Genomic DNA, 24,036 nt, shown 5'->3' on the forward strand with positions numbered 1-24,036 from the left:
GAATTCAAGGCCATAACTCAGTGTTTGGGTGGATGATTAATGGGGATTGGTGGGCTTGGAGGGCCAGGGAACAGACAATGTCCCGTCTTCCCTTTTCTACTAGAAAGCTTACAAAGGGAAGAGTGGCAGCATTCTAGGAAGGAAGGCAGCAGTTGAAGATACGATTAGGAGAGAAGCTAGACTGGTTGTCTGAAAGTATGATGGGGTCGTCTACTATTGTCTTACAGTGTTTTTAAAGATGAAAAGACTCAAGTGTCTAGCTCGCTAGTTAAAAGCCTGATTACCTTTTAATTGCCCTTCTCTCCCAACCAGGTGTGAGTATTCCCTCTTCAGACCCTGCCCCATCTTACTCCCTTTGTACCTGTGGCTCTTGTCTTTCTGCACATAGTGTGGAAGTAGATCCTTGATATTTCAGGGAGGTTGCTGGCCTCACCAACAGGAATTTGGAGTATTTCTTCTTGTTTTGACCCAGTTTTCTCACAAACAGCATGTGGCTTGTCTTACTCCCTGCACATACTTAACAAGGAGAGCTGTGCACTTAGTCCCAAATTCTTATGTGTGTATCTCAGGGTACTCTGTGTAACGTGACTTTCAGGATTTGGTATCAATTTAATGCAGCCATTAGCAATGGAACATTCTATGGGACATGCTTTTGGAAAACAATTTTAAGAGTTCTAATTAGTCGTAAAGGCTGGATTTGAACCCAGGTCTGTCTGACTTCCCAGCCTGAACTTCTATAGGATTTTGTTCAATTTGTTCAGGCCATGGAAACATTCTTTTTTTAAAAAAAATTTATATTTTTATTGAATTGAGAGAGAGAGAGGAAGGGAGAAGGAAAGAGAGAGAAACATCGATGAGAGAGAAACGTCGATCGGCTGCCCCCTGCACGCCCCATCTTGGGGAACGAGTCTGCAACCTGGGCCTGTGCCCTGACCAGGAATCAAACTGGCAACCTCCTGGTGCATGGGTCGACACTCAACCACTGAGCCACAGCGGCCGGGAAACATTTCAAGCAATATGTTTCTAAAAGAGTTAGAAAGTCAGTGAATCTATAACTGGCAGACCCGTTCTGAAAAAGAAGAGCTAATTTTTCAACTTTGCTTTTCATTTACTCATCCAGAGGTTCTGAGGCTCTCCCCTGCCCCATCGGCTACCACGCTTGAAGTTTCTGCCAGGCTGGGAAGAATTTCATTTCTTCTTACTTCATCCAGGTTGCCAGATAGCTGGCAGATGGCCCTCAAACACAGGTCTGTAACCCTTATAAACACAACAGGACAGATGGTGCAACTGCTGAGTAAGGGTGGTTCCGGCTGGGGTTTGTGGTTCAGTCACGCGTTGCTTAATGACGGGGATACATTCTGAGAAATTTGTCATTAGGTGATTTCTTTGTATAGCCTACTAGACACCTAGGCTCCATTCTACTCTTTTAGGACCACCCTCATGTATGCAGTTATGGGGTGCATGGCTATTTCAATTTATCTGTAGTTGAGGCCCTGATTTCATTCATAGCTATTTATTCACTAATTCAAATGCATGTAACAAATACTGAGGGCAGGGTGTCGGAGGACAGCTACGAGCATGGGCAGAAAACAGCCCTCTGTCTCATAGGTTTATTCTCTTTTTGGGAACTGGGACATCAAACAATGACCATACCATGTGCTAGGTGTGACTGTATGTTAAGCAAGGGTAACTATGAGAATGGGGGACTGGCCTGGGCCTGGGACAGGAAAGGGATCCCAGAAGGGTTCTTTGAGCCGAGACCTAGGAGTGTGGCTATAGGTGATGTGGTGGGAATGGAGTTTGGGGCTATCTTCCAGATGACAAGGGATGGCAACCACTGAGAACTAGAAGTGAAAGAGAACATGGGTTGGGGGAGAAACTGAGAGATGTCCTGTGTTCTTGGAGCTTAGGGTTTTTAGGGCATGGGGACAGTGGGTAAAGATTAGGATAGGGTAGACTGGGGGTGGGAAGGGACTTGGGCCCACCACATAGAGCCTTGTGAACCCATGGAAGTAGCTTTACTGATGTCTGCTTTCCAGAAGACTTTACTAGGTATTACTCACCTTTTACTGGATCTCATTTACCTTCCTCCATTCTATATGGAGCCCCCAAAACAAGCCAGGCCTTTCCACTGAGCCACACCAGCCAGGAAACATTTCAAGCAATATGTTTCTACATATTGGCAACCACCGAAAGCCTTGTGAATCCATAGAAGTAGCTTTACTGAAGTCTTTTAAGTAGCTTTACTGAATTATTCACTAATTCAAATGCATGTAACAAATGCTGAGGGCAGGGTGCTAGGGGACAGCTACAGGCTGTCCCGTGACTGTGCTGTTGTTCAGAGATGCAAAAGGCATGATGCCTTGCTGCCCGTCTAGCAGCTCACTTTTACCGAGTCCTTTCTGCTACACACACCATCATCTCATTTAAATCTGCCAGTGTCTCAGTTCTGGGGTGCTCTTTTCCTTCTCTTACAAATGAAGAAACTGAAGCTCAGAGAGGTGAACCGACCTGTGCAAGTTCACATGCCAGTAAGGAGCAGAGCCTGGTCAGCCGGTTCCAAAGGCCCATGTCTTCTGTGCCTTCCCAGCCAAGGAAACGGATGTGTCAACATGTAAGTCCATGCTGGCGGGACAAGCAGTGAGATCGCAGATCAGAGGCAGCCTGGCAGGGAGAATGGGGTCAGGCTTCATGGAGGAGGCAGGCCTTGCTGGAGAGGCAGGATTTGGGTAGATGGGGATGAGGCCACACGTGTCAAAGGGTCCCTTTCTGTATCCTCTCAGCAGTCAGCAAAGCTCCAACATCCCACAGGTCTCTTGCTTCCATCCCCCCAAAGTGGTGTTTTAGGAAATTAGGCAAACTAAATAGGGGCCTGCTGTGTCTTGCTCAGTGCTGCCCAGTACACTGCCTGGCACTTGGCAGGCACCCAGTGTCAAGCTTCACTTGCCTGGTGAATGAGGGCGCCCGGGCAGCATCTGCTGCTTAGTTCCTCAATCACTGCTCGCTGCCGCAAACACTCTGCCTGTGACTCCTGTGGAGCATGCTGTCAGCTAAGTCCTGTGGTCTGAGAGGCCCCAGCAACTTGGCAGTATCTGTTGAAATAAAAAATGCACCCCCACTCTGACTCAGCTGTAGACATGCAGGCCGTGGCATGTATGCAATCACTGTGACTATGACCATTCCAGCAAGGCCTGTGAGCAAGAGTGGGAACCACCTACATGTCCAGCGGGGGAGGGGGGCAGAATAGAATAGGCTCCCTTTTGTATGAACACACATGTGTGTGCATCTGTCCGTCTGTGCTCTATGGGAAAATAAATGTTAGTGCTTTCCTAGGGGAGGGGGCGCTTTCCACTGGAGACCCCCCTGAAATCCTGAGTGATGGTGGGGCGTTGCAGCCAAAGTCTGGTGAGCGGCTATTAGGTTTCTGGCAGTTGTCAACACACAGATCATCTCATTAAAGCACAATCGGTGACATAGCATAATCTGCTTTTTACAGAAAACTAAGGCACAGAGACTTGAATAGTTTTCCGAAGATGATCTTAAAAGCAGAGACGTGCCTTAGGGCTCAGGTAGTCTGGTCCCCAAACCGACGATCTTAATAATACAGTACACACAAAATTTTTCTATAAAAACAAGTCCCTGAGAAATTTCTGATCCCAAATCCTGCCTCATCCACCGGGTCCCGTGACTGTGTCAGGTGTGGGCTGGACCTCAGAGGCAGGCAGCCGCTCCGACGACTGGCAGACAGAGCCTCGGAGAGGGGCGGGAACCCGCCCCGGGCCCCCCCCCCATCGCTGCACGTGGTCGCGAGCGCGGAGGCGCTTCCTGGCGCCGGGGGAGGGAGCCCGGCCGATGAAAGGCGGCGCCCCGCCTGGCTCCGCGGCGCGGGGCGAAGGCTCCCCTCGGCCCCAGGGCCGGCCGGGCCGCGGCCCCCGCGGGTGGGGTGAGCGCGCGGGGCCGCCGGGGGCGGGGCGGGGCGCGGGCGGCGGGGCGGTGGCGCGGCGCGGCGGGGCGGGGCGGCGGCGCGGAGGGGCGGGGGCGCCGCGGACCTTCAGCGTCCCCGGGCGGAGGCGGCGGCGGCGCGGCGGTGAGTGTGCGCGGCCCGGGGCGTCCCGCGTCCGCGCGCGGGCTCGTGGGGCGCGAGCCCAGATTTGAGCGGCGCGGGCCCGGTGCCGACCGCCCGGTGCCTCTTCCCGGCCCGGACGCATTCGGGCCCCTTCCTCCGCGTCTCGCGCGCGGGAGCCACCGCGGCCCCTGGGAGCGGGTGGCCTGTGGGGGTGATTGCTCCGGTGAGGGACACCCCGGAGGCAGCAGACGCCGCGCAGGGCTTGGGGGCAGTGCCAGGGGCGGGACCCAGCTGCGCCGGGCCGAGGCCAGGCTAGGTGGGTCATCCCCGGCCCGAAGGAGCCCGGTTCCGTTCTGGCCCCGACCTCGATTGTCCCCTTGACCTTGGATAGTTCACTTTCATTTTTGGGTCTTAATTTGCTCATCTATAAAATGGAGGACTTGGACCCATTGTTTCTCAAGGCTTTTTCACCCCAAAACTTCCGAGACAGGCTTCTTAGGGCTTCTTGTTGGGACTTTACACTTTAGCAAAAACAAAACCTGACTAGTGAAAACTGGGATTTTTCTTCCCCAACCCCCTACTTCTCCTGCCCCCCCCCCCCCCCCCTTCCCCAAGCCTCAGTGAGGCATCTGGTTCCTGGGGAGGGAGGCTGGGCACTCAATATTTGCAGAGATGGAGACCTTTGCTCAGCAGGACTTCAGGACATCTGCCTTTGGAAGGACTTGCCACCTAGCTAAAAAGGATGGATAACTGAAGTTCTGGTTAAATGCAGAGTCAGCAGAGGCAACTAAGGAAACCTGGAGAAGCTGGGGAGTGGATGACCAGTTCGTTGCAGGAGCCCCAGGACTGTGCTCACTCCCTGGCTCTGCCTCCACCCAGGTGTTTGTCTCTTCCTCCCTTGTTCCCCATAGAACTGGTGCAGCCCTGGGTGGGATCCCGAGCTCAGCACACTGATAGGTAATGGGTCAGTGTCTGCCCTTGGCCAGTCTTGCCAACACCCCTCCTGCCCTTTGCAGCCTCTAGGTTGGACAATGGGCTGTGGGTGAGTGCAGAGGCTGCCTGGATGAGATCCATCCTGGCCGCTGGTCTGTACCTCTCCCCTTCTTGGCAGGCCCTCTCTAACCTCCATCTTTGCCAAGCCCTTCCACCACCCCAAGGTGCTGCCCACTCCCTCTGACTGCCTTGTTTGGTCATAGTCTGTTTCTTATCCGTCTTTCTCTGAGTTTGTCTTTCCCATCAGGTGGTGATCCCCAGGAGGGAGGGCTAAAGAGGGACTGAAGAATTTTATTTCTGGTTTTATAGTGGAGAAAGCATGGTGCCTGGCCCTGTTTCTTAGGGAATATCTCTGGAGTAAAAATAACAACAGCTATATTCCTTCAGTGATTCCTGCTTGCCCAGCCCTGCTTTGAGTGATTTACCTGGATGGATCCTTTAAGCCTCACAATAACTGAGTTACTGTTATTATCTCCATTTACATGTACAAACTAGGCAGAGAGAAGTTTAACTGACTTGTTCCAGTCACACAGGTGGGAAGTGGCAGCACTGTTTAGGTTACTTTTAGCCATTGCACTGAACAGCCTTCAATGGAAAATGGATCTAAGGACTATATTTTCCTGGTGGCCTAGGAGGTGAGCAGATGTGGCAGGAAAGGGCTTCAGTGATTGCCAGGTGCAGGGTAGACATCCTTGGGTGGTTGTTGCTTTCTGCCTCTTGGGGGTACAAGATAAGGGGAAGGAAGGGGTGATACCACTGACTGGCAAATGTTCAACAACGTTTGGGAGTACCTGCTAGTGGGCTGGGCCTTGCGCTAGGTGAGGGGGCGATGGTCCCTGCTCTCCCAGAGTACAGCATCTCAGGTGCAGACTAGAATCTGTTGTTAGATCACACCTGGGAAAATGCAATCTCCATCGACCCACTACTTTATCTTTTTAAAGGTGTTGTAAGGAGTAGCTGGGTATTTTTATTCTTCATAGTTATCACTTGTTAAAATTTATCTTTCCTACTATCCTGAATTTCTTTCTCATTTGTCTTTTGCAATGTCTCTGGGAAACTATTTGAGATCCTTTGTATAAACAAGTCTCCCCATGATGAATGTACCTGTCCTGCCCTTAGTAAGGGAATGGAAACCCCACATGCCTGGGAGTAGGGCCCTGGGAGCTCCTGGGTTCCATGTGGGCCCCTGGCTCTGTCTGAGCTGGAAAAGACCCAAGACCAGAAGGGAAGCTCTCAGTCGAGGTCTGGAAGGCTTTTAGTTCCTCCTCATTCCCTCTGAGAACGTTCCTTCACATGACCAGAAAGACCAAAGTCGGTGGAAAGACTCCAGTTGGCTCTCCCTGGCCTTGTGGTGACTTTGGCCTGGGAGAGTCTGGGAAGCCCAGCCTGCTCAGGTCCAGGCCTGAAGTTCTTTCTTTGCTGTTTTCTGAAGGCAAGTGAAGCTGAGCTGGCTGTTCCAGAATGAACCATAGCCCTGAGAAGGGGAAGTAGCTACCCAGCTGGTTCTCTGCTATGGCCTGTGAACCTCAGATGGGCCCTGGTGGGGCGGCTGGCCCCTTGCCCACTTCTGGCTGGAGTGCCCTGCCTGTGGGGAGCCCTCCTGGCTGGGGGCAAGGTAAGGTCATGACCTTGAATTCCTTTCCCTGCTACTCCCCCCAGGATCCTGAGTTGGAGGGAGGGGAGTGGAGGGGCACAGAAGTGCCTTTAGATAAGGGTGGGCATTTTGGGATTTGTTTCCAGGCCAGTGTCTGTCACTTCTACCCATTCTTTCTGTCACCACCTCCTTCGATCACCCTCTGCTTGGATTCCTGCTGTAGCTTCCTAGCTGATCATGTCTCCATCTTGCCTCTTCTATCCATTCTCTATGTGGCACCCAAAGAAATCTTTATTTATTTACTTTTTAAGATTTTTCTTTTAATATGCCATGAGATATCTTGATTGTATGTTTTCCAAAGTACTTCTGCCACATCTCCCAACCCTTCCAAAAGATTTCGTCAGTGCAGTGAAAGATGCTGGATTCTAGTTCTGTCTACCTTCTCTTTTCGAAAGCAACTTAATGGTCATACATTCTTATCTAATAAGGAAAAACATTTAAAAATACCAGAAAACCAGTTTTGAAACATTTGCGTTCATTTTGAACTGAATCAGGATTTTGTGGGTTTTAAAAAAGGAAGCAGTTTGAACTCACGACTTGGCACTGAGCATGTTTCTGCTGAGGGAAGGAACGAGAGAGGGAGTGTGAGTGCTGCGTTTCTCCATGGGCCTGAAGTGTTAATTCCACACAGGGATGCAGCAAAAGCAAACATGCAGTGGTGGTTTTAAAGCTGTTACTGCAGTATAACAAGGAAGATAACAGTAATTAGACACCTGCCTTTCCCCAAAACCAAAAAAATGTAAACAGGAAAGTAACTGCCTGTACTTGTAGAGCTTCTCAAATCATGTCAGGAGGGCCTCACATTCAATCATGAAGAGATTTTAAAATAGCAGTAATTATTTTCACTTTAAGAAAAGGTCCCCCTTCTCCCCTCCCCCACCCCAAGTATTTGACATGAAAGAATGGGCTTTCTTGGCATTAATTTTATGCTTATTTGAAGCAGCAACAGTAACCATCAATTATTTGGCATTTCTGTTTATAGTTGTTCCAAATTTTTTTTCAGTTTCATAAAGCCATTATCCAGTGTTGCCATGAAATGGAGACTGTAGATTCTAGGGAGCAAAGATTCTTTCAGAAACCAGTGTTAAGTCAAAGGAATATTAAGTGAGGCATTACACTCAATTTCTGGCTCTAGTACAGAGAAGAGTGAAACCTAGGAAGTTCCTGATGTGTTGTTTTTTATTTTATTTTTTTATTGAGTTTAGAGAGAGGAGGAGAAGGGAGAGGGAGAGAGAGAAACATCAATTGGCTGCCTCCTGCATGCCCCCTACTGGGGATCAAGCCCGCAACCTAGGCCTGTGCCCTGACCTGGAACTGAACCAGGGACCTTTTGGTGCACGGGATGATGCTCAACCAACTGAGCCACACCAGCCAGGGCAAGTTACCTACTGTTTTATACGAGACAGAGACCTGTAAAAGCTGATTTTCGGTTGTCTGTTTTACACACTGTAGATCTGCAGCATCTGCTAATTGAAGCAGACATGTACTGTATTTATCCCTGTCCTAGATCTGGGCTCATTTCTGCCTCCTGGGCGCTTTCCTGTCAACTCCAGTTTTTCTTCTGTAGGGATTTGAGGACAGCCAGCTGTCCCTCTTTGCAATGAGGAGTTTCTGGCTCATACAAAGTAGTAGTTACCGCCCAGCCAGGTGAAGCTTCTGTGCTTTCAGAGCTCCGCAACGGCCAGGTCCTCACAGTTCTCCGGATTGACAACACTTGTGCACCCATCGCCTTTGATCTGGGAGCCGCAGAGGAGCAGCTGCAGACCTGGGGCATTCAGGTGAGTGCTGATTTTTTTAAGTCCTTCCCGTTTTTCCTTACATCCATCTACCCATGTGTCTCTCCATCGATCTCATCCAGGTATTCACAAAATATTTGTTAAACACTTATCATATGCTTGATATGGTAAGGGGAGAAGGAAGATGCATTAGAACCCTCTCTCCCCTATTATTTCACTTAACAGATGTGCGTTTTGGAAGCCCGCTCTGTGCCAGGCACTTAGCCGGACGCTAAACACTGCAGAGGTGAACAGGCTCCAGTGCCAGTACTTACGCTGCTGCCAGAACCCAGTGGGGAGATGGACATATGTGGGATGAAACAGTATGATATTAATGTTTGAGGCATGGAGACCTTCACAGGAGAAAATGAGAAACCTGCCTGGGGCATGAGCAGTGGTTATGAAAGCCTCACAGAGGAGCAGACACTTGATCTTGAGCAGATACTTGGTCCTACTTTACTCAAGTGACGAGTAATTTGACGAAAAATAGGAGTTTGCTGGGTAGACAGAGGGAAGAGCATTTTAGGAGAGGAAAGGTTTCATGGATTCACTCGCTGATAATGCAGTACCGTGGAGACAGTGATTCGAGGCCTAGGCGTCACAGATCCATAGATCTGGATGCAGATCTAGCTCTCCTCACTGCCTGTGTGCCTTGAGGCGGGTGACTTAACCTCTCTGGGCCACAGTGCCATCATCCTGAGGGCACTATTAATACCTATTACATAGGGTTTTTGTGAAGGTTAAGTGAAATAATGCCTGAGGAACACGTGCACTGTCTCTGGCACATAGTAGATACTCAATAAATAGTAACTGTTGCTCTTGTCATTCAGAACCCACAGCTGCGGGTTCCTTTCCCAACATGATTTTCTTCCCCTTGCCCTGAACTTCCCAGGGAGGACCAGTGATGGAGGGGAAGACCACTGCTAATTTTACCCTGCAGATTTTAGAGTTTGCTTCTTTAAACTGCTTGCATTATTGTTTCCAACAACATTTTATCACCACTAAAGGGAAACTTTCCAAATTGATAGTGCTAAGCTCACATTAGCACAACAGCTGGCTTATCTTCCATGTTTCCTTCCAGCCTTCATTTAGAACATTTTTCTTAAACAGTTATCTTTAGATGGAGTTTTCTTCACCCAGGAACGGTTTACACACTGTTCTGCTGTTTCCCTAAATAGCACCTTTCATGGTTAAATTCTGTTTTCTTAAGCAGTCCACTTTTGTCGGGCCTTTTGCACTATGGTGGTTTTCTTTGGGCAGGAAGATGTGAGTTTGAGTACTTTGGGCTGTATTAATAGTTGCTGATATTGCAGTATTGACATTTGCGCTTGTGCATCAAGTGTTCACCATGGAACCAGCACTGGGCCAGTATACACATACTTAGATACACATATCTACCCAAGGAAGACAAAACCAACGGGTAGGCAGAACAATGGCCCCCAAAGATGTCCAAATGATATGTGTATACATAGTATACATATACTTACTGTATAATGCATATTTAAGTATTATCTTATTTAATATGCTCACCGCCCCTACAAGGTGGGAACTCTTACTATCTTTGTTTTATAGAGGAAGAGTCTGAGGCTCAGAGAAGTGGAGTTACTTTCTTCAGGTCACACAGCACATGAGTGGCAGGGCTAAGGTTTGGACCCAGGGCGGGCTGACTCCCAGGCCTGTGCCTTAACCATTAGGCTATCCTGGGTCTGCCATGAGGTACTTGAGCTGCAGGGCTCCCTCTGTGGAATGTCCTCCTGGCTCTCAAGCTGTCGCATCTCACCCATGATGCCTGATCTTCCCTGAGTAGGGAGCTGTGCCCTGTGACTGCCATCAGTGCTCTGAGCTCCTCTTTCTGCCTTCTGGTCCAGCCCAGAGTGTGCCGTATGGATTCCCCTTCCACATGATAGTCATGTGAACTGGCAGTGACATACTAGCTGGCAGGAAGGAGGTGGGGTAGCTTTCTCTGAGGCTGATTGATCTCTTTCCCTTGGGTGGCCAAGCAGGTCCCAGTTGACCAGTACAGGAGTTTGGCTGAGAGTGCCCTCTTGGAGCCCCAAGTGAGAAGATACATCATCTACAACTCCAGGCCCATGCGGCTGGCCTTCGCTGTGGTGAGGAGGGAGATGGGCCCCACCTGCCCTGCTATAGCCCGCTGTGGCACTGCTGGATTCAGCTTCCTGTGCCAAGCCTGTTGGTATGGGTAAGGGGTTAGGGGGCTGGTGGCCCAGCTGCCTGGCAGAGGGCAGTACACATGGACCTGGATTATGGTGGGGAGTTGTGCCCGGGTTCCCATGAAAAGGATGGGAGGCAGGGTTTACTGAACGCAGAGCTTGGGATTGGGGATCTCCAGACGCACCACTGAGGCTCTGGACTCAGTGTCTGGCTTTGATCAAGACTTTCCTCATCTCTGGGACTTGGTTTCCTAATTCGTTCAACACATGGGTCCATTTTAGCTCTAAGCGTGTACACACACGTATGTATACAGATACATATAAATATACATATATATCTATATGTACATACACACATGCATACATATATATGATAGAGCCAATATTTGAACGCAGGCAGTCTGGTTCAACCACTCTTAACCACTGTGACTCGTTGCTCCTCTGTGGATAAATGGTCAGATAGCACTCCCAACCCCTGCGTCCCACTTCTCCGGAAGGGAAAGGGACAGCAACTGGCTTTTATTAGTTTCCTAATAAGTGCTAGGCTATTACATATGTTATCTTATTAATTCCTATATCAATCAATCCTGTGAAAATCATCCCCATTTTACAGATGAGGAAGCAGGCTCAGAGAGTTGTTATGACCTGTCCAGGCCACATACCTATTGAAGGATCAATGTGGGTTTATGACTCAAATTTCTCTCCCTCCCAAGCCCCCTGCCCTTTTCTGTTTTGTTTAAAATCAGGGCAAGCAGGCATTTGGAGTAACTTATTTTAACCCCATTTTCTTACCTTCACTTTTAAAGGAACAAAGGCTCATTCTCACAGGCCCCCATCAGTCTTATAGGCCCTGTGAGCTCTGTGAATCCAAGGAGGTGTCATAAGTGTCCAAGGGTGTCCCCTGAGTGGGCTGCTTCCCCTGAGGACTGGCGTTCCTGACATTGCTCTTGTTCCTGCCCCCTGCAGGTTTTCTATGTGGTGGTGTGGGCCAACATCTACTCCACCAGCCAGATGTTTGCCCTGGGGAACCACTGGGTGGGCGTGCTGCTCGTGACCCTGGCGGCGTTGAGCCTGACCGTGACTCTCATGCTCATCTTCGAGAGGCACCAGAGGAAGGTGAGATGTCCAGAGACCCCAGCCACGCTCCCTCCAGAAGGGCTGTGCAGGCAGGAGGATCCCAAGTCAGAGTTTTCTCTTTTACCCGCTTCAACGAATTGCTCCAACCTTGACATTCATGCTGGCCCATGTACCCAGTGACTAAAAGAAATGAAATCACGTGTGTGATTAAATCCTCTCTGTCTTTCCTATCTAATCCCCGTGGGTTGTGTTTCTGGAAGCAAGCTGTGTTTTGAGAGAGTCTGGGAGGCGAGAGGAGGGCACTAAGAGCCAATATTTGTATGGCACTTGGAGATTACCAGTCCTTTCACACACGTCCCCCTGGATGCTCAGAGAGCTCTGAGCGGGGAGGGGCTTACTGAGTACAGGGTGCCTGAGGCTGAGGGTTGAGGGAGGTGAGTGGGTGCTGGCTCTGAGCTCTGTTGCTCAGGTCTCATTTAACTCCAGCTACTTCGGGGCAGTGAGTGGGTAGTCAGAGAGTTAGGTGACTTGGCCCGATCCCGCTGTGAGTGGCAAAGCCTGAGCCCTCTGATTCCCGGCTTCATTCACAAGGGAGATTGATACCTCCCAGCTTATGTGTGGTTCACTAATTGTATTCTGCTGCTTTGACATCTGTCTTTTGTTACTTATTGAACACTTCATATGCGGTTGATCGTCTATTAAATGCTTTATGTACATTAACTCAGTAAACCCATCCAATAAATCTCTGGGTAGAGTCTTTTACACTCATTTTACAGATGAGGAACCCGAGGCTCCTTGGAGTAGTCCAAGGTCATGCTGGTAATTAATGGCAGAGCTGGAATTGGAGGCCAGGACACTTAGATTCCGAGCCATGCTAGTTAATTCCCAACTCTCTTGGTATCGCATGGATGCTGTAGCAGATCACCATAAACATAACTTAAAACAACACACTTATTATCTTCCAGTTCTGCAGTTTAGAAGTTTGACATGGCAGGGCTGCATCCCCTCTGGAGCCTCCAGGGGAGACTGTTTCCTTGCCTTTTCCTGGAGCCACCTGCATTCCTTGGCACATGTTCCCTTCCTCCATCTGCAGAGCCACCAGTGGCAGGTTGAGTCCTTCTTACATCTTTGACTCTGAGTTTTCTGCCCCCCTCTTCCACTTTTAAGGCCCCCTGTGGTTACCCTGGACCACCCGGATAACCTGGGACAATCTCCTTACTTTAAGGCCAGCTAATTAACAACATTAATTCCATCTACAACCTTTATTCCCCTTTGCCATGTAACGTAACATGCTCATAGGTTCTAGGGTGTAGGACTTAGGCATTTTTTGGGGGGTGTGTGCATCGTTCGGCCTCCCACACCTCTGCCATCTTTTCAGTGTTAGGAAACTCCCCCAGCACCTGGCGTGGAGCTGGGCTTTGAGACCTTTAGCAAACACTCTGCTCTCGCCTGACTCCTGGGAAGAGGGTGGGGGGTTGGGAAACGTGGCCGGGGTTCCGGGTATGAGTTTCATTTTGTGCCTGTGCACACAGGGATACATAGGAACTTTATGGCTTAATCATCCTGAAAATATCTTTGTTTGCCTTTGCAATGAAGAGGCTGACAAAGTAATGCTTCCTTGTTCCTTGGGCTCTGGGGAAGCTTGCATGGCCCTTGTGCTTGGCCTATAAAAATAAATTGAACTGGCTGTTCCTGCAGCAAGAAGCTTCTCTTGGGGAGGGGGGAAAAGCAAAGGATGTTCTGCTTTAGCGGGAGCAAGCAAAATAGTGGCACCTGGCGAGTGCTTCAGAGGGTGCAGATGTAATTAATGCAGTTCAGGCAATGCCTACTGTGGCTCTCTGCCCCCTTCCCCCCTTCCTTCCTTGTTCAGGTGGTATTTATGAAGCCCCTGCAAGTACCAGGTAATGTGGCAGGCACAGGACACAGAGATGAACAAGACCTTGTGTGTTTACCCATAGGTGCAGCGTGGAGGCCCCAGGCACGCAGTGGCACTCCTATCATCGCTGTTTGCTCATTCAGGGACCCCCCCCCCCCAGGGCCCTTTCGTTCCTAGTAATGACTACCATTTAATGAGCACCTACTATGTGTTCTGTCTTTTGAACCTGATATCTATGCCTAACAACAGCCCGACAAGGAGGCAGGATACCTAAATCATGTGCTAGCTCTGCAACCTGGGTAGGTTATTACTTAACATCTCAGGGCCTTAGTTTCTCATCTGTAAAGTGGGATAATAAATATAGCAAACACTTTTCACCCCCTAGATTGTTTGGAGAATTAAATGACTTAATACATGCCAAGTGCTTATAATCGTACCTGCTATAAAGCAAATGTTCAGTAAGTGTTAAGTGTTGTAATTATTGACTCTGTTGGCCAGTGGAGGAAAAAAGCTCAGAGATGTTAAGTAACCACTTTGTGGTCACAGCCTTCTCAGGTCTCGCCTCAGCTCAAGGACTTCTTCCTCCTTGTTACTCAGGACCATGCATATCTCCTTTCTGACCACTGTCACTCTTAACTACTGCTGGCCTACCTGCATCATGTAGCATCCTTGAGAGCCTCAGCACTTTGCATACACTGCCTTGTTTTCCCTTGTTTAGGGCATTAACAGCCTTTCTCAAAGTTGAGAGTTTTGTGAAGACAGGCAGGAACCCTGCTGCTTATGCCCCACAGAGTAAAGCACGTTGCCAGGGCGTGCGGGAAGGGCCTAAAAATATTTGTTTGTGGTCATTGTGGCACAGTGGAAAACACTGTGTATTCTTAGTTTTTTTAATTTAATTTTTTCTATCACCATTTATCCCTCTTTGCCCTCTTCCTCCACTCTCCCACCCCTGCATGAGTTCTCTCTCTTTTTTTTCTTTTTTGCCCAATCCCTCTGCGCCCCCCCCACCCCATCCGAGCTGTCTACCTGCTTTCTACCTGTGAGTCTGTCTCTCTTTATATGAGTGAAACCATGGAAAACACTGTTTTCAATTCAGTGTCATCATTGTGATGATATCATTGCCTGACATGCCTTGAGTGTTTATCCTTCCAAGTGTTCTATGTGGCCAAACCCATTTCATCTTTATTATAATCCTTATTATAACAGAGTGTTAGTATCTCCAGTTTGGAGATGAGGGGATAGAGGCAGAGAGAGAGTAATTTGTCCAACATCAGGCAGGTATTGAGAGGTGCAGTCAGGATTTGAACTCTCGGTGATGCAGGTTTCTGAAAGGCTGAACAACCCTTGCAGGCTTTGTAGGCAAAACAAAATATAATCATCTCTTGATTTTCTAATAGTAGCATTCCTAGAAAATTCACTGTGTTTTAAACCTGTTTGAAAACAAACCCGCTTTAGGTTTATATATAACATGGAGTTAGGTTGGCCAGCTGGAGAATTGTAAGTTGAATTTTCACCTGCATTCTCACCCAGGGGACATTTTTAGTCCAGGTTGGCCGGGAGACAGTTCTATGTGTGGGGCTGTCTCTCATGGGACATGCATGGCCTTCAGTGGAAGGCACACGTCTAGGATCCCTGGTCCTCATGCCTAAGTGCCAGCTTTGCCCATCCCATCCCTACAACAATAGAAAGGGTCTTCTCACCCCCCCCCCCCCCCCAGCTCCCTACAGGGGTTCTGATCTTTTGGGAACCTTTGTCCTTGGTTGAGCTCCTTTCTAATTGCATCTGAAAGCCCTTGGTGGGGGGTCTGTTCCTCAAACCAGCACTTTGGGCCCTGACACCCTTCTTCTTTCTCCCTGGCCTGCTTAGCATCTCCTTTGTCAACTAAATCTATCATGTCATTGGTTTGGGTGGGAAAAGGAGACAAAGTCCCAGAGCTGCTCCCCCACCCTGCCCTCACTGGGGGCCTGGCACTGTGCTAGATACTTTGGAAAGTAAGTGCCTTATAGACAGAGTAGGTGCTTTATTACATAATAAATGCTCAACTCCCCTCTCTATCCCCCTTAACCCCCATACATCCCTCCCCCTCCCCCTCCCTCCCCTTCCCTCCCCCCTCTGCCTCCCCCCCTTAGATACCTATGGCACCTGTGTTTCAGCCACTGGCTTCAGTGCCTCACACACAGACTTAGTGAAATCTCACCACGTTCCTAGGAGGCAGAGACATTCTCTATCCTTGCTCTGCAACTCAAGAAAGCAAGACTCAGGGAAGTGGCAGAGCTGGGCTTCAACTGGGTGCTGTGTGACACTTTGAAGTGATTGTCTCAGCAGCTCCACAATCCCATTGCGTAGGGGAGGAAATGGATGTGTCCTGAAGAAAAGGATTGTCCCACGATGCCTAGCAGTGGGTAGTGTGTGGCCATTGCCGGGCGAGGGCTCCCCGAAGCGTGGAGGTCTGGCCACAGGGCTGGCGTTTGTCTTACAGGCCAACACCAACACGGACCTAAGGCTGGCGGCTGCCAACAGAGCCCTGCTGCGCCACCGGGTGCTGCTGGGGGTGACGGACACAGTGGAAGGCTGCCAGAGCGTGATTCAGGTACCGTGTCTGAGCGACCTCTCCCCGAGGGCCCGCTTTTGGGCCAGGCTGACGGGGAGTGGTGGCCGCATGTTCTCCCAGCCTGCACAGTGTCCCCAGAGTCTGCTAATGAGACAGTGTGGGCAGCCCTTCCCTTCCTCCCTGCTTCAGTGTTCCTTCCTGGAGACCCTTTGGGTGGCGACCAGCAGCTAGAACCTCCATAGGGCAGGGCTGGAAGGGAAGCTCCGAGACTGTCCAAGTCTCACTCCTCATTCGGCTTTTACTTAGCAAATAGATGGGGCCTCCTCTGTGCCAAGCGCTGCGGGGCCCATGCTAGGCCCATGCAAGGCCCCCCGGGAGAGGCAGGTCAGGTCCTGAAGGCATTGTCCGCCTGGCTCAGTTGTTTTCTTTGCCCCAAGGACAGTGGGGAGATCTCAAGTGACTACTATGAGGTCACACAGTGTACAGGGTTGGACGGGTGGCTGAGACCTGGGGAAAATCTCCTTGTGCACATCACCTGTTCTTCCTACAAATATTTACCAGAACCTAGTAAGGGCCAGGCACTGCTCTAGATACTGGGGCTATAGCAGAGAACAGACACACTCAGATCCCTGTGTTTAGGGAGCCCAACACACCTGACATGGTGTGGAGTGTAAGGGGATCTTGATCTACACCAGAGGCTTAACTTGGTGGCATCATAAGATGCCTGGCAGTTCACGTGTGACATAGAGATGGAGAGTTCCTTCAATTGGGGGGTCCTTTCAGTCTCATTTGTCTCCAAATCCTCTTTATGGATTGGCACATAGGGATGGCTTGGCAAGTGTTAGTTGAAGGCATACAGGGATGGATGATGCACGAATGGACACATTTTAAAAATAATTAGGTTCTTTCCATTTCAAAGTAGTATCTTGGGATGAGGTGATACAATATCTTTAAAATCATCTGGATGGGGTGGGGTGGGGATGGAGGTGTCTGAGGTGAGTAATAGGTAGGAGTAGAGATGAAACAAAAGTAGCCATGAAGTGATAAACTGTTGAACCAAGATGATGGGTTGCTGGAAGTTAATGACATTATTTGCTCTACTTTTGTATATGTTTGGAAAATTTCATAATAAAAAGTAAAAAAATTAATTAAAAAAATTGTTCCCTTGGGGATGAGACAATGGGAGAGATTAATTGGCAAGAGGGATGTGACCTTGGGCCTCATGGGTCAGTCCCTAGGAAGAGGGAAGTCTGGGATCCAGAGGAAATGGTCAGTGGAAGTGTGGCAGGTGTGGACCTGACAAAATGATGTGATGTGTGAACATGGAGGATTTCAGCCTGGCCAAGTTTAATCTGGCTTTCTGGGGACTGTTGAGGTAGTGGAGGAAGGGGAGGTGATGGGTGAGGTGGGGAATTCTTCCCCTGCTCCCGTCCCAGCTGGTTACCTCTCACCTGGCTGTGGGCAGTGGGGTGACAGCTCTAAAGGGCCTCACTCAGTTGCATGTTGGGTTCCACACAGAAGGGCCCCTGTTCCCTGAAGATGAGGTGGTAGCCCTGGACAGATACATGATGTCCAGGGTGGGTTGGAGTCTCTCAGGTGTTTGGTGACTTGTGGGAGATGGGGCTGCAGCCATTTGAACAGGTGTGCACTCAGAGCCACTTTTCTGTCATTGACACAAAGGAGATACACTCATGAGTGGGGACTCTGGGAGAGAGCAGAATGGCATGTGCCTACCAGAGACCAGGATAAATCCAGTGGTCCTCAGAAGGGCGGGCCCCCGGTAGGGAGGCAGGAGAGAGATCATCTCAGGGACAGAGAGTTCAAGGTCAGGCTGTCTTTGAGCCTCAGGGCTCATAGCTGCTTCTCTCCCCAGCTCTGGTTTGTCTACTTTGACCTGGAGAATTGTATGCAGTTTTTGTCTGAACATGTTCAAGAAATGAAGGCCAGCCAAGAGGTAAGATGCCTTAAATGAACAGCAGACAGACAAAATAAACCAGGAAATGTCTAAGGAAAAGTAACTTAGAAGAAAGAGCTCCTATGTCAAGTCAGTGGTTGCTTTGCCTAGGGAATGAAATCTTCCTAACTAGTCTCATTTTAACTAATATCCTTTTTAACTATTGGCACGTTCCACATTTCCTGTAGTGAGCACATATTTATTTATAATAGTTCATAGTAATAATAGTAAAGATCCCGGTAGAGGAAAGTACTATGCATTTAGACGGCCTTCACTTATTCAAAATACCTGCCTACCATTTATGAAGATCAGGGAACTCTGCTCTGAGTCCACAGATGAGGAAACTGAGGCTCTGAGAAGTCCTGTCACTACACTTGGGTGGTCATGGAGCTGGTTGGTGACACCCGGTTTGAGGCCTAGCCCTCCAGTCTCCGAGTCCTGGGCTCCTCTTCTGGGATCAGCCTTTTCCTGGGTCGTGTAGTGGGTCCTGAAGTCAGGACTGTGGGTTAGCCCAGATCCTGGCACGTTAGCTCCTGTGTGGCTTCGGGTGAGGGCTTTGAGCCACGTGTAAGTAAAGATATCCACATCCCAGGCTGCTCTGAGGAGCAGATGAGAGCACGGAAGGAAAGTGCTTTAGAAACTATTAAGGTTGTACTTTTGTGGGGAGTGACCTGGCCTCTCCAAGGTGGCTCAGGTCCACCTCCTCCCAGGGTCAGCGTCTAAGTCTGTAGAAGGTCCATCCGTCCTCTGTGGGGCAGTGCCCTGGCCTCCCACATGCCACCCCACTTAGGACACTACCTGAGCCCCCTCTGTGTTTCCTTTGCAGTCCTTGCTGAGAAGCAGGTTGAGCCAGCTCTGTGTGGTCATGGAGACTGGGGTGAGCCCCACCGGGATGGTGGAGGAGGCTGAGAACCTGCTGGAGGACGCTCCTCTCCTGCCCAGCGGCCCTCAACCCACACAGAGGCCACTCGTGCAGACTGAGCTTTACCAGCTCGTTCCTGAGGCTGAGCCAGAGGTAACGGGCACCGGGCCAGTCAGGGCCGCCTTGTCTCGGGGACATTTGCATAGAGTCTGTGTGGGGGCCTCAAGTTGTAAATTTGGGGAACATGGCTTTACTGGGTTGGTAAAGACCATACAGATCTGGCCTACTAGTTTTCAATATTTTTCCCCTCACCCCAGCACTTTAGAAAATAGTTCATAGGAGTTATTTGCTACTCACTGGTTTTTTTGCCCCCTTTTTAAATATCTTAGATATTCTTTTTGGTAGTTCCACTGCATGTGCAGTTGTGTTGATGGCTCATAGATTGCCTAAATCTTTTTGTCAATCTGTCTGTCTGCTTGAATTGCAGTTAGGTATTTCAGCCTTATATTCATCCCTGTCGAGATGAACCTTGTGTCCATTCCTGCAGCCCCAGAGCTCTGTTGGGCCTGCTAAGCTATCTGTTAGGTTTGACCAGGTGCTGGTAGACCAGAAATCTGATAATGTGTTTGCAGCTTGTGCTACTTCTCACTGTGAGGACAGACCTGCTGTCTGGGAGTCATGCTGCGAGGGGTGACCTTGCATGGTGACCTCAGGCCTGGCGTGGTGCAGGAAAGCACTTGCATTTTCTTGTAAGCCAACAGATTTGGGGATTAAAAGTCCAAACCAGCCCAGACTTTCCCTTTTGCTCTGGCAGGGAGCGGGGGCCTGCAAGTAGAACTATTATAAGAGAAAATGATAAATATATTCATCTCTTTACTTGAATCCCATGGACTTTTTTTTTTTTTTTTTTTTAAAGAGCACAAAAGGAGGATAAGGTCACTTCCTCGATTGTGGCTGCACATCTGCGAAATAGCCTATTACATATGATGGGTCTTTTAAATTATTTTTCCGAATTCATTCAAATCAATAGTAATACAATTTCCTGCCATGAATATCAAATCTCAGTGTGTGTGCACATGTTTTTAAAGTAGCTGCCCTTATCACTTAGCAAGGAAAATATATAACCAAGGCCCAAGTCTCAGCATGGGCCAGATCTTCGTATTTCAGTAGGAAGCCTGTGCCTGTGAAAGGCAGAGAAGTAGTTATAATGACCTCTTACGTTTTAACAGCTTTTTGTCTCATTGTGCATAAAATTTTTCAGCATACCTTCTGAGATATGGATTAGTTTTTCTTCTTCTCTGATGGATGAAATAGCTTCTGAGAAGTCAGCTGACACGCCCAAGGTCACAGAGCAGGAGAGAATGTTGCAAGGCCAAGGGCAGAAGCCAGCCCTGCGAATTCTAAGTAGGCCAATTTTCTTGGCCCAGTTCTTTGCTTCTTTGGTTATTGATTTTTAGAGCAAACGAGCGTAGAGGACCAACCTGAGTTAGTAAGTGGTAGGCTAGTTGAAGTTTCCAGTATTTTCTAGCACAAAGGAAACACAGATGCTACAGAGCTAGGTGGGAGTTTGCTTTTTGAATAATGATGATGGTGATGATATTGATGACATTTATTGAGCACTAGGCACTAGGCTTTCTATCCATTAGTTCCTCATTCCAGCCCATCCAGAGAGATGCTCTGATTTCCTCCCTTTCACTGATGAAGAGATCTGCTTAGCAAGGTAGAGTGACATGCTCAGGGTCCGTCACAGGGTGGCTGATGAAATTTCCACTTGGCTTTTTGATTTTCAGGCCTGTTCTTAATCACTAACTCTGTCTACATAAATAGCCTGCTGCAGCCACACCGTACTTTATTACGTTCAGACTGGACACAAGTGCGTATCATGAAAGCCCTTCGATGCCACATGTCAGGAAGCATTTTCCAGAGAATCCCAATGGCCAGACTAGTGAGCAGAACTTTAGAGACCAATGTGTAAATAAGAAGAGGTGTGAATCCAGTTTTTAAAATTCTTTTTTAAATTCCTTTTGACTGTTTAATTTTTTTCATTGCAGTAAAATACACATAATGCAAAATTTACCACCTTAACCATTTTTAGGTGTCCGATTAAGTGGCAAAAGTACATTCGTCTTGTGTAGCCATCACCACTGTCCATCTCCAGAACTTTCCCATCTTCCCAAACTGAAACTCCAAACCCATTAAACACCAACTCCCACTCCCTCTCCCCCTCCCCCTCCCCCAGCCCCTGGAAACCACTGTGTTTTCTGTCTATGAATTTACTGCTCTAGGTGCCTCATATTAGTGGAATCATACCATATTTGTGGTTTTGAGATAAATCCAGTTTTTATAAGCAGATTCTTAATATAGTAGGAGCACTTGTCTAAGCAAGCCAGCAGGTACCTGGTATGAACTGAAGAGTCATGCCATCCTAGGGGTATTCCGTTCCCGCCCTCCCCCACTCACTAGTGATTTTATTCAAGTGTGTTTCCTTGACTTCATGCATTTTACAGGCTCACAGACCTTGGAAACTGGTAACAGTGTGTGCATGTGCGATTGGTTGGGCTAAATCAATGCTAAATTCTCTAGCAGTTTGGGGCTCCATATTTTTGTGTGTGCATATTATTATCACCTATCAGCAGTTAGGCCCCACAGTGTCAGTTGCAGAGCTGGATTTATGTGAAATAGCCTAAGGCCAGACCAGACCAGGCATCTTCCAAGAGCCCCAGACAAGGGCCTGGTGAGCATCACTGCTGGCCCAGGGGTGTGCGAACTGCTTGGCTTCCCCATGTGCATTAGCTGCCTCTCGGTGGCCTCACTCTACTTCCCTGCCTTTTCCAGGAGATGGCCCAGCAGCTGCTGGCAGTGTTTGGCGGCTACTATATCCGGCTCCTGGTGACCTCCCAGCTCCCCCAGGCAGCGGGGACACGACACATAGACTCTCCAAGGGTTCCGTGCCCCTGCCAACTCATAGAAGCCCACATCCTGGGCACAGGGTGCTGTCCATTCCTGGCCAGGTGACCTAGGGATGAAGGTATTCATCTTCCTCCAAGACTGAAGTTGGGAAGTTAGGGAGGCCTCAGGAACCCAAGGTGGCTGATGGCAAGCCCTAGGCGAGGAAAGAAGCATCTGGGGCACTCTGAGGGTATCAGTCACGTCAGTAGCTGGATGTTGTGCTCACTCCAGGACCCTACACAAAAATGGCTGTTGACATTTCATGATGACCCCAGGCCTTTTCAGAAGCTGCGATGGTTGCCGAGCTGGTCCCAGCTACAAGCTACTCTCCATGCTGCTTGGAACTGTGGGCCTGGATGGAAGGATCACTCTGCCATCTGGTTCATTGTCTGGCAGCCCAGCAAATGTGAAGATGACCAGACTGGGCCAGACGTGTCCAAAGTTTGACCTCAGATGGTGTTCCCATCTGAAACCCCTCGTGTCAGTTGGGGAAACGGAGGCTCTGGGAGGATGCTGCTCCATGTGGCATTGCCTTGGGTCTCTACAAAGACAAGACCGCCTCTTCCCAAGCTGAAAAAAAGAAGTAAAGTCTCAGAATGTTCTCCTTTGTAAAGTTTTCTTCTGTATTTAAGGAGAAACTGATACCTGTGCTTGTTGTCCGCTGGTACACAGGCTTCCAGGAGACAGGAAAGAAACAAATAGCACATAACTGTTAACAGGACTATTTGGAGGAGACCCATTTTGTCTGATTTGGGGACTTATTTTGTTCAAAGGCATGTGTGCCTGTGGTTGTACTGCAGATGTAGAGCAGTCCCATTTCCTGACTCTGTCAGTGTCCTGGAGTGAAGCATCATCTGTCACTTGTGGAGTTCCATGAAGAGCTCAGAGGCTTCCAGGTTCTCTGCTCCTGAATAAGTTTGAAGACTCATTATTCCATAGACCCAAAGCCAGGAGCTCTAGTCTGGTATTGAAAGACTCCCCAGTCCCAGGATCTGGCCTTCATCTGTAATTTGGCCTCATCTCCCACAAAATAAAAAGGTTTATAAATTGAAACCTTTTACTGGACTGACTTGCGTATTCTTTAATATCTGTAGGGCTCTTATGCATGCTTCAAAACCCAGCTTTACTTATCCCACCTTTAGGAAGCTTTCCAACACAGCTGGTCTTGCTACTGTCTGCCTCCTTTAAATTCTTGATGTAGCTGCTGCCTTTACTGATGTTTTATTTTGCTGATTCTGTTTTCCTGTGCAGATGCCTCTTTTTCTAGCTAGACTGTAAGCTTCTCAAGGAAAAAGACTGCACCTTTTGTGCATGGCCTGGTTCTGCTATGGAGTAATTGCTTTGTCATCTCCATAGTAGCTTTTGCAAATTGCTCTCTAAACTCAGTTGAATGTTGAGGTTGGCACAGAGTTGGGTTCTGGTCCTGAACTGCCACTTCTAGCTGTGTAATTTTTGGCTGGTCCTCAGTTTGCCCATCTATATAAAGGGTAGATTGGATGACTCTTCCGAAGCCAGAGTTCTGGGAATTTCGTTTTTTCGGCTCCATATAGCCCTTGCCTGTCTGTCTTTTATGCCTTTATATATGTGTAGAAAGGTTCTATAGCTCCACATGGCTGAGGTGTCCCAGACCTGATGCATTGGACAGCACTGGCCTAGCTAGCAGGAGACCTGGACTCTCATCGCAGATCTGCTGCTTCCTAGCAGCGTGACCTTGGCTAGGTCACCTAACCTCCCCGAGTGTCAGTTTACTCCTTTATAAATGGATCTGGTGAACATGAAATGTGGCCGACTTGCCATGTGGAAGGTGAGTCTGACTATTGCTTTCTCTGGGCCACAGAGGAGCAATCATGAGTGGAGACCAGCCCTTGGAAATGGCTGTTTTAGGCATTTCTCTTTAGCCTACTCTTAGGGCATCTTTGCTCAATGACAGTTATTCATGAAGGTGATCACCATCTTTGTTGCCTGCCACAGAGGAAATGTGGGCTGTGACGTGATCAGAAGCCCATAGTTGTCACCCAAGCATAAAATCCTGGTAAGTATAATGACAGAATAAAAGTGTGTGGTAAATGACAAAAAGCAGTTTTCCCATTTTGGGGCTTAAAGGGCCC

The 24,036-nt window shown here is 48.8% G+C and overlaps 1 protein-coding gene across 7 annotated transcripts; it reads left to right on the plus strand.

Moving 5' to 3' along the window:
* Positions 1–229: 229 nt before the first annotated feature.
* On the plus strand, positions 230–22,981 carry TMEM268 (transmembrane protein 268). 7 transcript variants are annotated; one of them, XM_081150958.1, is made up of 10 exons: positions 230–1,247; positions 2,484–2,614; positions 6,492–6,674; positions 8,382–8,491; positions 10,492–10,599; positions 11,626–11,775; positions 16,092–16,202; positions 18,037–18,117; positions 18,944–19,132; positions 21,815–22,981. In XM_081150958.1, exons 3-10 carry the CDS (start codon positions 6,572–6,574, stop codon positions 21,992–21,994), a joined length of 1,032 nt encoding a protein of 343 aa, XP_081007084.1. In that variant the 5' UTR covers positions 230–1,247; positions 2,484–2,614; positions 6,492–6,571; the 3' UTR covers positions 21,995–22,981. The 7 variants fall into 7 exon arrangements, with proteins under 7 accessions (XP_081007084.1, XP_081007080.1, XP_081007082.1 ...); XM_081150954.1 differs by lacking the exons at positions 230–1,247; positions 2,484–2,614 and adding exons at positions 3,828–3,943; positions 4,839–4,945; XM_081150955.1 differs by lacking the exons at positions 230–1,247; positions 2,484–2,614 and adding exons at positions 4,027–4,087; positions 4,839–4,945.
* The last annotated feature ends 1,055 nt before the right edge of the window (positions 22,982–24,036 follow it).

Source organism: Miniopterus schreibersii, assembly GCF_964146895.1.
Source record: "Miniopterus schreibersii genome assembly, chromosome: 11".
Lineage (NCBI taxonomy): Eukaryota > Metazoa > Chordata > Mammalia > Chiroptera > Miniopteridae > Miniopterus > Miniopterus schreibersii.